General features: G+C 43.4%; 1 protein-coding gene across 3 annotated transcripts in view; it reads right to left on the bottom strand.

Moving 5' to 3' along the window:
- Positions 1-664: 664 nt before the first annotated feature.
- The window catches only part of nck2a (NCK adaptor protein 2a), a 114,486-nt gene continuing 100,035 nt past the window's right edge, over positions 665-15,115 (bottom strand). For 2 of the 3 annotated variants that reach the window (XM_060928734.1, XM_060928735.1), the window contains exons 2-3: positions 14,414-14,655; positions 2,203-3,345 (exon numbers count right to left, since the gene is read on the bottom strand). In XM_060928734.1, the coding sequence (XP_060784717.1) occupies positions 2,330-3,345; positions 14,414-14,639 (1,242 nt within the window). In that variant the 5' untranslated portion in view covers positions 14,640-14,655 and the 3' untranslated portion in view covers positions 2,203-2,329. Of the gene's footprint in view, positions 3,346-14,413; positions 14,656-15,115 lie in introns of all 3 variants that reach the window. The other variant, XM_060928736.1, reaches the window with a different exon arrangement.

The raw sequence follows: 15,115 nt of genomic DNA, 5'->3' as shown, positions 1-15,115 counted from the left end.
AGTGTTCTTCGGTGGCCGTCCCAGTCTCCAGATCTGAAGTCAGTTGAACACCTTTGGGACGTGGTAGAATGGGAGATTCACAGAAAAAGTGCACCTGAAAAATCTGCAGGAAGTGTGTGATGCAATCATGTCAACATGGACCAGAGTCTCAAAGGAATGTTTCCAACATCTTATGGAATTAATGCCATGAAGAACAAAGGCTGTTTTGAGAGCAAAGGGAGGCCTTACCTAATATCAGTATAGTGTTCTTAATAAAGTGTTCGGTAAATGTATGTACATTAGTCTGTATGCACTACTAAGACTGGGAAATGCCAAGAAATGATCTCTAGTGGAGAAATTAGCATCTTGGTGTCAATAAAATCCAGATGATGGCACCTAGTAAAATTTTACAGAACTGTAAAGAGGTTTAGTTCTCGAAATTTTACACACAATGGAACAAAACGTCAGACGCACAGTATTTTCTGAACCTCTAGTTTAGCTCTTACTTGTCAATAGCATCAAGAGATTCCTCAGAGGCTTAAAAACATGTTTTGTATTCCATGCAGTCACTGCATAATAAGCGTTGGAGTTTGGCAATGTAAAGGAACACAAGAGCATCAATGTTTCTGTTTAAAACAGAAGGCAAAAGTCAAGGCACACTAACATCATTTTCTGTTATTCTGCAAAACTTTTATTGAACAAAAGTATTTTAATTCTCGCCACACTGTCCTCAGTACAGTACCATAATGCTGGATCTAAACGATTCATATGCAACTTCTCTTTATATATATTTGTATATATGTACATATAGTGGAAAGAAGAATTAAATAACATTGCTCAATAACATTCAGATACATCTTAAAAAAAAACTTGATCAACACTCTTCTTGGTAAAACAGACAGATATGGCAAAAGTAAAGAGAACAAAAAAAAGAGTTTACATGTATTATTACTCTTAGTGTTCACAATCAGCGAGGTGAGTGTGTGTTATTAGGAGAAGAGATGATGTGTGCATGTGAGGGAACTCTGAGTTGATAAGGACACTAAAGCATAGCCATACCGGAGATATGTGGCACATTTGGCTGTAGAAGGAGACACATTCAAACCCCTGGCTGGGTTACAAAGCCTTGCCCCTCCTTTTCCTCAATGTGTTAGGGCTGATAGACGTAGCCCCTTTATTAAGCACCCTGCATCTAAAGAAACCCTGAAGAGCGACTTGTATTTATGGTAAACACTTGATCTAATTACAGTAAGAACCGAGAAACCAAGGTTCACTGTGTGCACTGAGTCAGTAAGAGAGCTGGCATGAATGGAAATCAGCATTTGAAATCGGCCTCAAGGCTGAAACAGTCTCAGAAGGATAAGAGAGCGCACAGTTTAGATTAGCAGTAGGTCTATTTAGCTCCAAGTCCAGTGTTGAAGTACATATAAACTGAATTCTGATATAGTTGGAGTGGCGGACATGCAAAGAAGCGGAGGTGGCTCTACATACTGGCTCTTTAGGTGGACACACAATCTGGGTTGCATCCCATTATGTGCTTCATGCTTTTTAAACCCCTAAAAACCATATATGTAAAGCAGTGCAAAAGACGGAAATCTAAATCTGTGCTTTGCTGCTCATCGCATGCTATGACCAAAGACATAATCCAACCTACTGTTGGCCTGATATGCTTCTTATTAATGCACAAAGTGAAGTATCTGAAACAGTCCAAGTTGAAGTGAGATATGATATAAGCACAGAAGCTATTTTACCAAAGCCAGTAAGAGCAGAGGAGCTGTACGCCAAAGGCAAAGAGAGTGCTAACAACAGTTGCACAGTGAATCAGACCATATTTATTTCTAGGTCCTCCTCAGAGGCTGGAATTCAATCTTCAAACAAAGAATGTTTAACAGGCTTATGGGTATTTCAACTTAAAAGAAAATCCAGTTCCTCCTTGACAGAGCTAGGCGAGAAACCACAGGGCTCTGAAGTACAATATCCTGTTTTCTTTGCTCATGAAAGGATCCTGCCATCCAGCCTCAAGGCTTGATTAAAGTTCTATGAGGAGACAGGCAGAGAGGAGAAATGGCAAAAGAAATAGTGAAGGAAAGGCAAAACGAGTCCAGTAGGATAGAGCCAATTTCAGGCAAGAGGTTTCACCAGGTAGAGTTTGTCTCCCTGTTCACTGGTGAAGATGGGTGCTTTTTTGTAGTGCTCCACCAGCTCGTCCATACTGTTGAAACGCCGCTGGCCAATGCAGTAAACGCCATCCTGCATCTGCACCTTGAAGTGTTTGTTCTTCCCCACGGCCTTCAAAGACACAGAGAAATCACTGGGCTGTAAATGGGGGAGAAAGAGAAAGAGACGTGTTTTAATAAACCATATTAAGAGAAAAGGACTGAACTGCATTTTGAACACTTCTCCACAAGATGGCAGCAGCAACCTCTACTGTCAGCTCCACTAGAGAACCATCCAACAGTATTATGCTTCTGCTTAATAATACTTCAAAAAATATTTCAGAAAAAGCAAACCATAACAGGCAAGGTATGCAAAAAGGATTTCTCTGTGCTTCCTGTTTTGCTACAGAGGGAAGGTTGATCCTCACCGAGGACTCGCTGTCTCTTATAAGGAAGTCTCCTTCTACTCCTCGCTCATTGAGTGCACACTCTGCCTGGTGCCGTGTCACATTACCATAGTACCACTCCTTGCCTGCAAACCTGCCTGTACGGGACGGGCCCATGTGGCTGATGGGAGGGGAGGCGGGGCCTCGTCCAGCAGGCCCATCATTCAGCACCACCACATAGTTCTTGGGCACAAGGCCAATCACACCCTTGTTGTTCCTACACCTCCACCACTCAGGGTCATTCTCAGGCTTCTCCACCACCTCCATGGTCTCACCCTTCTCAAAGTTCAACTCCTCATCAGTAACCGAGCTGAAGGGATACAAAGTCTGGACCACATGGAGTACTGAGCTCCCTGTGCCTGCCAGCCGACCATTGACAAGTCCCACCCCTTGCCCTGCTCTTAGGGAGCGAAAGCTCCCCAATGTGTCCCTTCCAAAGCTGGCATTTGTATCTGCATAGGCCGGCTCCTCACGGACATAGTTGGAGGGAAACCAACCCACACGGCCTTCATGGCTCCCCCTCCACCAGCCGTCGCTGCACTTCTCCATCACCACCACCCGGTCTCCTTTAACTAAACTCAGCTCATCATCGCGCTCTGCTGTATAGGAGAATTTCACCACTGCTGGAATGTTCAGGTCGTAGATCCGCTCTGCTCCACCCACTCCACTGCCTCCTGCGCTTCCATTGGATGGGTACTCTGCATCTGTGCTGGGTGTGGGAGAAGCATCACGTGCGCTTGTCTTCCTTTTCGTTTTACCGAGACCTGAAAAGACACAAGAAGTGTGGTTCGGGTAGGCATACAAGAAGGGGACAGAACTAATGTACAAGGACAGTGTAAGCTTACTGTGCCACCAGCACTCATTTTCTTACAGTAATTTACTGTTGAGCTGTTTTATGCATCATTCATCTGGTGGATTATACAACAAAAACTATTATACAACCCTGAGGTCTTGTTATATTTTTACACATTATATATATATATATATATATATATATATATATATATATATATATATATATATATATATATCCCCTCTGGCTCCAAGGGCAGCAGGGAGCTGATAGACATTCAGCTAAACCATTATCTAATAGAGGACCGCAGGCTTAATCAGAGCTCCAGAATCTTTAGTAAACACTCTTATAGTGGAGTGACTGGGTGATGTAGGGAGCAGGAAAGTGTCATGGTCAAAGCCAGTCTCTTTAAACTAGCAGCTTTATCAAAACATTAAGAGCATAAGTCTTCTTAAAAGTCTTCTTTATCAAAACATTAAGAGCAAAAGTCTTCTACGACGCGCAGACGCACATACTGTCCGGCTGACACAGAAAAGAGCATGCAAATAAACTGAAATGCACATGGAAGAGGTACTGGTGTCTATTTAAATCCCTGCAAATGGGACAGATACATTACCTGTGCTAAGTAGGACACATTCTGTTGTCAGACAGTGGCATAAAAGGCATCGCCCATACTCAAGGCAACATAAGCAATTCTCTTAGACTATTACCAGAATAACAGAGGCAGGAGAAAATGGTACGTCTACTCTTGCTGTATGGTAATCGTAGTGAGGCACAGTAGGTTGAGACCTGTTGATTCTCACAGTCAACCAGCATCCAAGGCAGGAGGGAGATAACTGGTTTGAACACACCAACCAATAGAGCATGGGGGAGGGAGTCAAAGTGAGAGCATTAGGGCTTCATTTTTTTCAAGCCCTAACAGCAGAAAGAAAAAAGTCTATCTGACAGGCGATGACCCATACAGTAACAGAAGTGAAGCTGCAAGGGAACATTTGATGCCTGTCACAACTCTCTAATGCCCCTTTTCCACCAAAGCAGTTCCAGGGCTGGTTCGGGGCCAGTGCTTAGTTTGGAACCGGGTTTTCTGTTTCCACTGACAAAGAACTGGCTCTGGAGCCAGAAAAAAAGGTTCCAGGCTAGCACCAACTCTTTGCTGGGCCAGAGGAAAGAACCGCTTATGTCAGCGGGGGGGAGGAGTTGTTAAGACCAACAATAACAAGACCGTGAAAGATTGCCATTTTTAAAGGGGTACCAAATATAATATATACAGTTGCTGATGTGACAAAGTAATGTATTCTTAAGTATTCTATCAAATTTATATACTAGAAAACAACGAAATATCTTGGTAATTGTAAATATAATACTTTATACGCTAAACCGCACAAGAGTCGCCATTTTTAAAAGACCATGACGTCAGCGCTACCCACTGCACTAGCGGAACTCTCCGAAATAGAGGAGAGAAGCGTGTAATCATGGCGTCGGGCGCATCGAGTGAAAGCGACAGCTCTGTCGAATAGGGTTGGGCGGTATTACGGTAAGAAGGTATCCCGAGGTATCCAAAAGTACCAACGGTATCGGTCTCATTACCGTCATTTAAAAAAAATATATATAATATCTAAATAAATATGGAGTACATGAGGTCATAATATAAAATAATAAATTGAAGAGCATCCCGAATAACTGTGTGATCGTATTTTCACAAATTCTATCAATTTCCTAAAGAAGTTCTCATCGCGTGCAGGGTTGTTTATGTCGTTACCATGGCAACCCTGCGTGACATTTGGAGTCTGACAGAAAGCTTCGCAAGAGACTGAGACCGCGGTTGAAAGATGGCAAGTCAAGATAACGAGTTAGTGGCAAAAAAAAAAAAAACAACATCGGCAGTGTGGCAGCATTTTGGTTTCAAACCAAACGAAAAGGGAGAGCCAGCAAACACAGATGAAGCTGTGTGTAAAGTATGTAAGAAGACGATCACGGCGCGAGAGGGGAACAAGTTATGTTAGATCAAGACAACGTTTTAAGCAAGGTAAGGCCATTTGATTATTAATTTACCCGCCATGGCATGACGTGGGCCCATATGATTTTGCCTTGTGCAGCTATCACGCATTTGAATTAGGTTCGCCTCATTTGCGCTGAATGGTTTATCGCGCAGTCTAAACGGACTTGGGTGTTGGTTGATTCTTTTTCTTTTCTTTTTTTTTATTTCCCATGCTTGAAAGGGTATGATCCTGCTCATCGTGTACTTTTTTTTTGATGGAGTAGGTGAAATAGTGCTGCAAATGGCGTTTCAACGCAGACATGTGTAAACGACAGTTGAATGCTATTTTCAAGATGAAGGAAGAGTTGCGTGATGCTTTGAAATATCTCTTAATCCATTCATCAATGCACAAAATTCGCTTTGCTGCTTAATCCATACCACAATGCACACATTTCGCTATGCTGCTTTTAAATAGTACATCTGAGGCATAGGCGCAGGTCTGGACAAGGTCCGCCGGTATAGGCGCACGTTACACAGTAGGCTGAAACAAAATATTTTTTTCTCGGTAATACCGTATACCCCGGGAAAACACAGAGACAGTTTAAAGGTATCAAAATTTGGATACCGCCCAACCCTACTGTCGAATCATACGAAGAGATCCTGCAAGACACACTGCAAGCAGGCTATGGCTTAGAAGGATACCAGTTTGAACCTAGGAGAGGTACTATGTAGTGGAAGTTCATTATGTCTAACTATTAAAGCTATTTTAAGTTCGTTTCTTAAGACAAGGATTTTTTAAGATGTTACCTTGTTGACAGTTTCGGCGAGAATCTTCCGCCTTCTTCAAAACAGTCACCAGATGTCGAGTGGTGACGTGCCTTATCAGCTGATGTTACGCTACGGAGGCGTGAACGTCCCGCCCAATTTGACAGGTAGTTCACGCCTCCTGCTGTCAGGTCGCTCCCCCAGGACACATCTGGTGACTGTTTTGAAGAAGGCGGAAGATTCTCGCCGAAACTGTCAACAAGGTAACATCTTAAAAAATCCTTGTCTTAAGAAACGAACTTAAAATAGCTAGGAGAGGTACTCTCGACTCCGGTGATGAAATAAGAGAAGAAAGCTCGGATGACGGCGAGGATGAGACTGATGCTGACCATGGGCGTGGCGAGCGTGGGGCAGAGCGTCTGCGTGCAGGTGACACGGCGTGGTGCTCGTGCGGAAAATGTAACGTGGAGTTGCTCACGAGTCCAGCAGAATTTATTTGCTGCAATGAGATAGGCGCCACCCGTGGACTTGCGAAATCGTCGCAAGAGGCAGAAACAGGTATTTCACACGTGCTATTCCCAACCTCAATGAGCCAACACAACTGGGCACATACATACGTCATGAGTGTTACGCAGAGAAAATGAACGTGCATTCTGATTGGATAAAATTAATATCATGGCGGGCTGTTCAAACTGCGGAAATAGTTTGCTTGAGCTACTTTCAAAACACTATAACTTTCCAACCTTAGAACAAAAAACTTTTGTAAGTCTTGAATAAGGTTCGTTAATGTGTTTTATTGTTATATTTACTCTATATATTGCCCTCTGTTCCCCTTTAATCGACGAGAAGCAGCAGCTGTACAAACGCGAAGTCATCCATTATTATTATTATTATTATTATTGTTGTTGCTGCTGCTGCTTCCGTGTTGTTTTTGCTTCAATATTCGCGCCAAGGTTTATGCAAACGTAGTGATGTAACTGACGTATACAGCGACGTAATGACGTGGCTTCCCTTAGCACCGCGAGCTATGGAAAAGCAAACTGGTTCTCAGCTGGCTCGCAAGTTGAACGAGTTGTGAACCAGCACCAGCATTGGCCCCGAACCAGCCCTGGAACTGATTTGGTGGAAAAGGGGTATAAGAGGCCATCACACAGAAGGAGAGCCTTTTTACATCTGCATTTTCAGTGCACCCAGCCCCAGAGCACATGCCAATAAACTCCCCCTGGATATATCAGCTGTAAGCACACAACATTTCCTCAAAACACCTGTAAACTTTGTGAAGACTCGGTCTGGCAGCATCATCAAGTGTAGCTGTATAATCTGGGAATATTTTTTTTTTTAAATGTAGAGTCTAGTAGGGTTAGTTTAAGCTGTGAGTGGTTCAGTTACTGTTCAAGTCTAAAAACAGATGCAGACTTTATTGATCCAGCTCACTCATGACATGCAGCAGATGGAAGCCTGCAGAGGGAGGACATGGCCCAGTGTACACAAAGAACAGCACACAGTTCAAACAAAGTACCAGTCAAAACTTTTCCTCTGTTAGTGATCTGAGAATGTGTTTCCTGGGGAGCTGCATGCACTTCTGAGGCTTCAGCTGACAGGGAATGAAGTCAGCAACAGAAACAGAACAAAACCCTTTTGGGAAATCAGAAAATAGAAGCACGTCCCACCAACTGCATTCAATACATGAGCTGAACTTCTGAAAAGGAGTAGGAGAGAAGAGAATAAAAAGACCTTGAATGCAAGCATATGTGCTCGTTGTCTTAGATGTGACAATGTTATGCAAAGTTTCTTTTGAACAAAGCTGCAGAGCTAGGTACGTAGATGTCAACTAAAGAACAGGGGAAGGGTGCAGGACAGCAGAAATCAAGTGCCCAAGTGACCAAAAGTTTTCAGTGTGCGGGAAAGCTAATCACCATGAAGCATCTGCGTGCCTGGATTCCATATGGGGCATTTATCGTGTTAAGCTTCCACATGTGCATTTGCGTTAATTATTCTGCATACTAGTGTAACAAAATCTATCATATAAAGCCAATCAACTGGCCACGAGCAAAACCATTTCTTTTAATAATTATTATACTGATTCTCAATGAGGGTCAGCACTTATCCGTATTTTACCACAACTGTACAGTGGGGGGTGGATTGATAAAGCAAAATACACTCACTGAGCACTTTATTAGGAACACTACACTAATATTGGGTAGGGCCTCCCTCTGCTCTCACAACAGAGATTCCATAAGATGATGGAAACATCCATGTTGGCATGATTTCTTGCAACCATGCAATTCCTATAGATTAGTCAGGTGCACTTTCATGCTGGGGCGGCACGGTGGTGTAGTGGTTAGCGCTGTCGCCTCACAGCAAGAAGGTCTAGGTTCGAGCCCTGTGGCCGGCGAGGGCCTTTCTGTGCGGGGTTTGCATGTTCTCCCCGTGTCTGCGTGGGTTTCCTCCGGGTGCTCTGGTTTCCCCCACAGTCCAAAGACATGCAGGTTAGGTTAACTGGTGACTCTAAATTGACCGTAGGTGTGAATGTGAATGGTTGTCTGTGTCTATGTGTCAGCCCTGCGATGACCTGGCGACTTGTCTAGGGTGTACCCCGCCTTTCGCCCGTAGTCAGCTGGGATAGGCTCCAGCTTGCCTGCGACCCTGTAGAACAGGATAAAGCGGCTAGAGATAATGAGATGAGATGAGACTTTCATGCTGCGAATCTGATGGGTGTTCGACTGGATTCAGATCCGGTGACTGGGAAGACCACTAAAGAACACTGAACTCACGATCATGTTCATGAAACCAGTCTGAGACGACTTTTGCTTTGTGAAAGGATACATTATTATGCTGGAAGTAACCATGAGATGATGAGTAAATTATGGCCATGAAGGGATGCACATGGTCAGCAACAATACTCAAATAGGCTGTGGCATTCAAACGATGATTATTATTTGATATAAACAGCCCCAAAGTGTGCCAAGAAAACATTCCCCACACCATTACACCACCTGTTGACACACGGCAGGCTGGATCCATGGATTCATGCATTTGCTGCTAAATTCTGACCCTAGGGGCGGCACGGTGGTGTAGTGGTTAGCGCTGTCGCCTCACAGCAAGAAGGTCCGGGTTCGAGCCCCGTGGCCGGCGAGGGCCTTTCTGTGCGGGGTTTGCATGTTGTCCGTGTGGGTTTCCTCCGGGTGCTCCGGTTTCCCCCACAGTCCAAAGACATGCAGGTTAGGTTAACTGGTGACTCTAAATTGACCGTAGGTGTGAATGTGAGTGTGAATGGTTGTCTGTGTCTATGTGTCAGCCCTGTGATGACCTGGCGACTTGTCCAGGGTGTACCCCGCCTTTCGCCCGTAGTCAGCTGGGATAGGCTCCAGCTTGCCTGCGACCCTGTAGAAGGATAAAGCGGCTAGAGATAATGAGATGAGATGAGATTCTGACCCTAACATCTTTATGCCTCAGAAGAAATCAAGATTCCTCAGACTGGGCTATGTTTTCCAGTGTTGGTGAGCCTGTGCCCACTGCACTGTCAGCTTTCTGTTCTTGGCCGTCAGAAATGGAACCCGATGTGGTCTTCTGCGGTTTTAGCCCATCTGACTCGAGCTTTGACGTGTTGTGCATTCCGAGATGCTTTTCTCCTCACTACAATTGTACAGAGTGATTATTTGATTTACTGTAGCCTTTCTGTCAGCTTGAACCACTCTGGCCATTCTCTGTTGACTTCTCATCAACAAGGCGTTTCCATCCACAGAGCTGCCGCTCACTGCATGCTTTTTTTTTTCTTTATTACACCATTCTGAGGAAACTCTAGAGACTGTTATGGATGAAAATCCCAGGAGATCAGCGGTTATAGAAATACACAGTCAAAATCACAGAGATCATGTTTTTCCCATTCTGATAGTTGATGTGAGCATTAACCGAAGCTGCTGGTCCATATCGGCATGATTTTATGCACTGTTGCCACACGAATGGCTGGCTAGCCTCATCTCCACCTAAAGCAAACTGCTGTGAAAGGCTGTTTCCATACTGACCACTCTGCTTTAGCACACAGGACTGCTTACAACAAGGGTGTGGGGAGTGAGAGTGAGGAGGCCCTTTCAAAGGCTAGCTAAATAGAGTGGCACTGTGCTGCTTGCTTTCCACCTCCACAAGGGGAAAACCATGAGACAAAACCTCCATTCATTAGAGAGCAGGGTTAATTATGCTTGCAAACCTACAAACATGTGGTATGCATGAACACACAACTACCACTTCAAAATAAACATATAAACACCTTAAAACAACCAGGATGCATTAGGGGATATAAGAAAACATTGCATAAAGGTCGACAAAGTGGTAAAACAAAAACACAGAGAAACCGGTCACACTGGACGCTGAGCCCTGTACACAGAGTCTATTTTCAATATGTAGCACATCTGCATTTCAGACAATCAGACAGCAAAAAGATAAAAATCATTACGTCAATCTTTTGTTTGTAAGATGGTTTCTTTATCAGTATCATGGGAACATAGCAGGAAGAATCTAGCAATTATTATATCTAATATCTTATTATGCAAGCTGTGCAGTGAAATAAATGTTGTTTATTTACTTGTGCATTCTTCCACAGGTTAGAGTTTGTCATACTGTTTCCACAGATTTTGCAGTAAAAGTGTTCACGTTACCTTTTCAAAAGACTGAATCAGGCTATTACTTGGCTCACAACTGTGTATGAAACTAAAGTGTTCTGTACTTTTAACCATCGGTAGACATACACCCTACAAAATACTGATGGTTATTATACATACAGGACACTTTTTCGATAGAATAAAAAACATACATTCTATTCCCTTCTAGTGGGTGTCATTCATTTGGTTTGATAGCATGCAATATTTTTATCATATCGCTTATCCTATATGTATTATGCCACTCTACTCAATGGAGGATGAGAATTCGATATTGTTACAATATTGCACGTTGTCAAGACAACATGACGTCACACGTCGGCGCTGACGCGAACATCCAATGACAAAACTTTTCTGCTGCGCAAGCGCAGAACCATTTCTTTGTCTGCTGGGAAAGAGAAAAGACTGCTAGGATTAGTTATGCTATAATTAAGCACCAAATAAATAAACTGAAACTAAAGATGCGCTAAACACCTGAAAGGCTACCAAAACTTCATTATATATTCTTCATGCATATTTACAAGCGGAAAACATACGAATGGACATTGAAAAACTGGAAAAGACACACGTCGGAGACATAAAACTTCCACGAGTGACTGAGAGTTTGTTTGCAAACATGGCCTTGAGTTTTGCTTCCTTAAAAGCGGAAGATTTTGAGAGAATATTGGCTTCCAGGTCGCTCTGTTGTTGGCGATGTTGATTTTAAAAGTAACTAAGTAAATTAGTTAATAGGTGGCATGGTGGTGTAGTGGTTAGCACCATCACCTCACAGCAAGAGGATTCTGGGTTCGAGCCCCGTGGCCGACGAGGGCCTTTCTGTGTGGAATTTGCATGTTCTCCCTGTGTCTGCGTGGGTTTCCTCCGGGTGCTCCGGTTTCCCCCACAGTCCAAAGACATGCAGGTTAGGTTAACTGGTGGCTCTAAATTGACCGTAGGTGTGAATGTGAGTGTGAATGGTTGTTTGTCTCTATGTGTCAGCCCTGTGATGATCTGGTGACTTGTTCAGGGTGTACCCCGCCTTTCGCCCATAGTCAGCTGGGATAGGCTCCAGCTTGCCCGCAACCCTGCACAGGATAAGCGGTTACAGATAATGGATGGATGGACTAATGGCCCTTTTCCACTACCCTTTTTCAGCTCACTTCAGCTCGCTTCAGCTCACTTCAGCCCGACACGGCTCGCGTTTCGACTACCAAAAACCAGCACGACTCAGCTCGTTTCAGCCCTGCTTAGCCCCTAAAACTCGCACCGTTTTGGAGTGGGGCTGAAGCGAGCCAAACCGTGCTGACTGAGGCTGGGGGCGTGAGCAGACACTCCCCTGTGCACTGATTGGTGAGGAGGCGTGTCCTCACATGCCCACACACGCCCCGCGAGCGCGCTGGGATCTGTAAACACCGCAAACCCGGAAGAAGAAGAATTACGAATTACGAGAATTTCTGAAGCCTTATGCGCCTCGCCTCATCTATACGCTCTTGCCAGTATCTGTTGGCGTTGTCAAGCCACAGCACCAAGACCAGCAACACTAACGACTCCATGTCCTCCATGTTTATTGTTTACTATTCGGGTCGTGAGACTACCGCTTAAAAGATCACTGAATCAGTGACATACAGAGCATAGTGGACGAGTTCGCGGAGCGCAAGGCTCGCCGTATGCCCTTCAAATAATGCGCGCAGTAGGCTATTGATGTTTTATTATGAGCCATGTACAGTATGTCGCCTAATGTTTTTTTGTTTCTGAGTTACATGTTCGTTTGAAGGACTTAATGTACAAAATAACATAGTTGCACCCCGTAGTGTTGAAATTGGTAAACACAGTGCATTCAGTGAGGTTTGCACCGCCCTCCTTTTATTTCTGACTCTTCCTGTCACCACTCTGAGCGCTCATTCGTATGCCCTTCAAATAATGTGCGCAGTATAGGCTATTGATGTTTTATTATGAGCCATGTACAGTATCCTAATGTTTTTTGTTTCTGAGTTACATGTTTGTTTGAAGGACTTGATGTACTAAATAACATAGTTGCACCCGGTAGTGTTGAAATTGGTAAACACCGCAGTTGCGGACATTTTGTAGCCTAAAATGATGTTATGATCAGCTTTAATAAAGGGTCCGGTCATTTGCCCCGCCCCCGGCCCGGCTCTGACTTGTTCCGCCACTGTCACTGATGTCACTGTTTGCGCTGCTTAACGACATCACGTGACATCCACCCACTTTCGCTAACTCCACCCAATGTGTCCACCCACTTCCAGCCAGCACGGTTCAGCGCGGTTGTAGTCGAAATGCAACTCCAACAGCCCCGCTCAGCCCGACTCAGCTCGACTCGGCACGGCACGGCTCAGCCGCGTTTGTAGTGGAAAAGCGGCATAAGTAAATTACATAGGGAAATGAATGCTTCAGTCTGAGTGAAAAATACTGTGGCGAGCGAGCGTGGAAGAAGAGTCTGGAGACAGAAATCTTAGTTTCTCAGTCGTTAGCCTGTGCTACTTGCTCTCGATAGCACTGCTTTATTAGCATTCGCCAACACTACTGATGAATGCTACACTGGCTGGAAGGTGACTTCACTGCTGCACTAACAGCGATAACTTGCAGGTAAGCTAGCATTGGCCTTCGAGAATGCGGATATGAAAAGTGTATAATAATAATAATAATAGCAGCTGACTTTTTTCATGGTATATCATATATTCCATTCAGCTAGCATGATACTGAACTCGTCTTCAACTCGTTCAATATGCTAGCTGAATGGAATATATCTGATATACCGCTCAACGCCAGCAAATATTATTTAAATATGCAACAGTATGTTGCATATTTCTTAGTATGGCTGTCCTTTTGAATTAATTTGATACCATTGCTTTAGCTGGAATTCTTTCTCAAACAGCTGTACGAGATCTCTTCATTTACTCCCATCAAAAATGATTAAGCCTGATTCAAAAATTAATCTTAATTCTAGGTTTGAAAATGTCAGGTGTCATTAACAAAAACAATTAATGGCCAATGACAGGAAGATAAAACTACACAGAGGATATATGGAACAACCTCATAATATCATCTAAACCACTAGATAACTGGCTGCCTTGAAGCTAAGTTTCTTTCAGAAATCTGTACATCTCCTAAAATCCAAGGACCAGCTCCTATAAGGTACCATTCCTCATTTTTATATCCATCAGTGGACATGTAAAATGTTAATACTTTATTAGCTGAGAAGAAATGAGTGTGTACTGAAGTCACAAATCGATTTATAAACCAGGAACTATAGCAGTTTTGAAAAATTATGAATCAAGAAAAATACACATTCAGTGAGTTTCAATCTAAAATTTACAATGCCTTATACACACAAATTTGGAGAAAACGCTTATTTCCTTGGTCAAAACCAAACCTGTAATCTTGCGGACAGTGTAAGCCTGAGCATGTGTCAAATTAAGTGTATAAAAAAAAAAAAACTTTACTCCCTCAGAATAAACTTGTGAATGTCTTACACAAGAACAAAACTTGTCAGTTTTAAAGGATCGAATATATACTTTTGGTAAACTTGCCATAATTCTCATATAAAGAAGAAAACCAATGAGTGTAACTTTTGTTACAATAATTGCTGCTATAGACTGTGCAGGTTTGATAGAAAAAGCCTATTCAGACGCCCTATTGCTTACCGAGCGTATCTTTCAGGTTCTTCACAAGAGAGGCTTTCTTGAGGCTATTCTTACGCTCAACATAATTGGATGGGACGTAGCCTGTACGGTTGGAGGCATTGCGAACTCTCCACCAGGTCTTCGAGTCATCCAGGAGCCACAAGCGCTCGTTTTTCCGGATGTCAAGTTCCTGGTCCTGCTGAGCGGTGTAGTCCCACTTGGCTATAACAATCACCTCCTCTGTCATCTTTCATCGAGTCCCACTAAATCCACAGAAAAAAAAAAAGGAGAGAAAAGGACTGCATGAGAAACAATGACAACCCAAAGTGATATCATATTTCTCGTAGTTGTGACGTCCTTAAATACATGGACACAGAGAAACAAATCTGAAAATATTCAGAGCTAAACAGGTAAAGATAATGCATGCTACCCTCAAAAATGTATCATTCCAACAAACAGCATCAGACGTTTTCAAATCATCTTTCAGATCTCATCGTCTCTACCCATTTGTCTCTCTATCTTACCTGATGACACAGCTGTGTTAAATAGAGCACACATAATCATGCCTGTCCTTTGTCTGAATCATAGTAATGATCAAGGTCGACCATTCAGTCTCAAAGCTCATGCCTTTATATAGCCATTTTATGGTACAGTTATTATCGCCCTCCTTTGTACATTTTCTCCAGTGATACTTGGCCAGTCCATTATTACTTCAATGGTTTG

Source organism: Neoarius graeffei, chromosome 9 (genome assembly GCF_027579695.1).
Source record: "Neoarius graeffei isolate fNeoGra1 chromosome 9, fNeoGra1.pri, whole genome shotgun sequence".
Taxonomy (NCBI): domain Eukaryota; kingdom Metazoa; phylum Chordata; class Actinopteri; order Siluriformes; family Ariidae; genus Neoarius; species Neoarius graeffei.
Note: the sequence above shows the minus strand (reverse complement) of the source record. Positions and strands in the feature narration are given on the sequence as shown.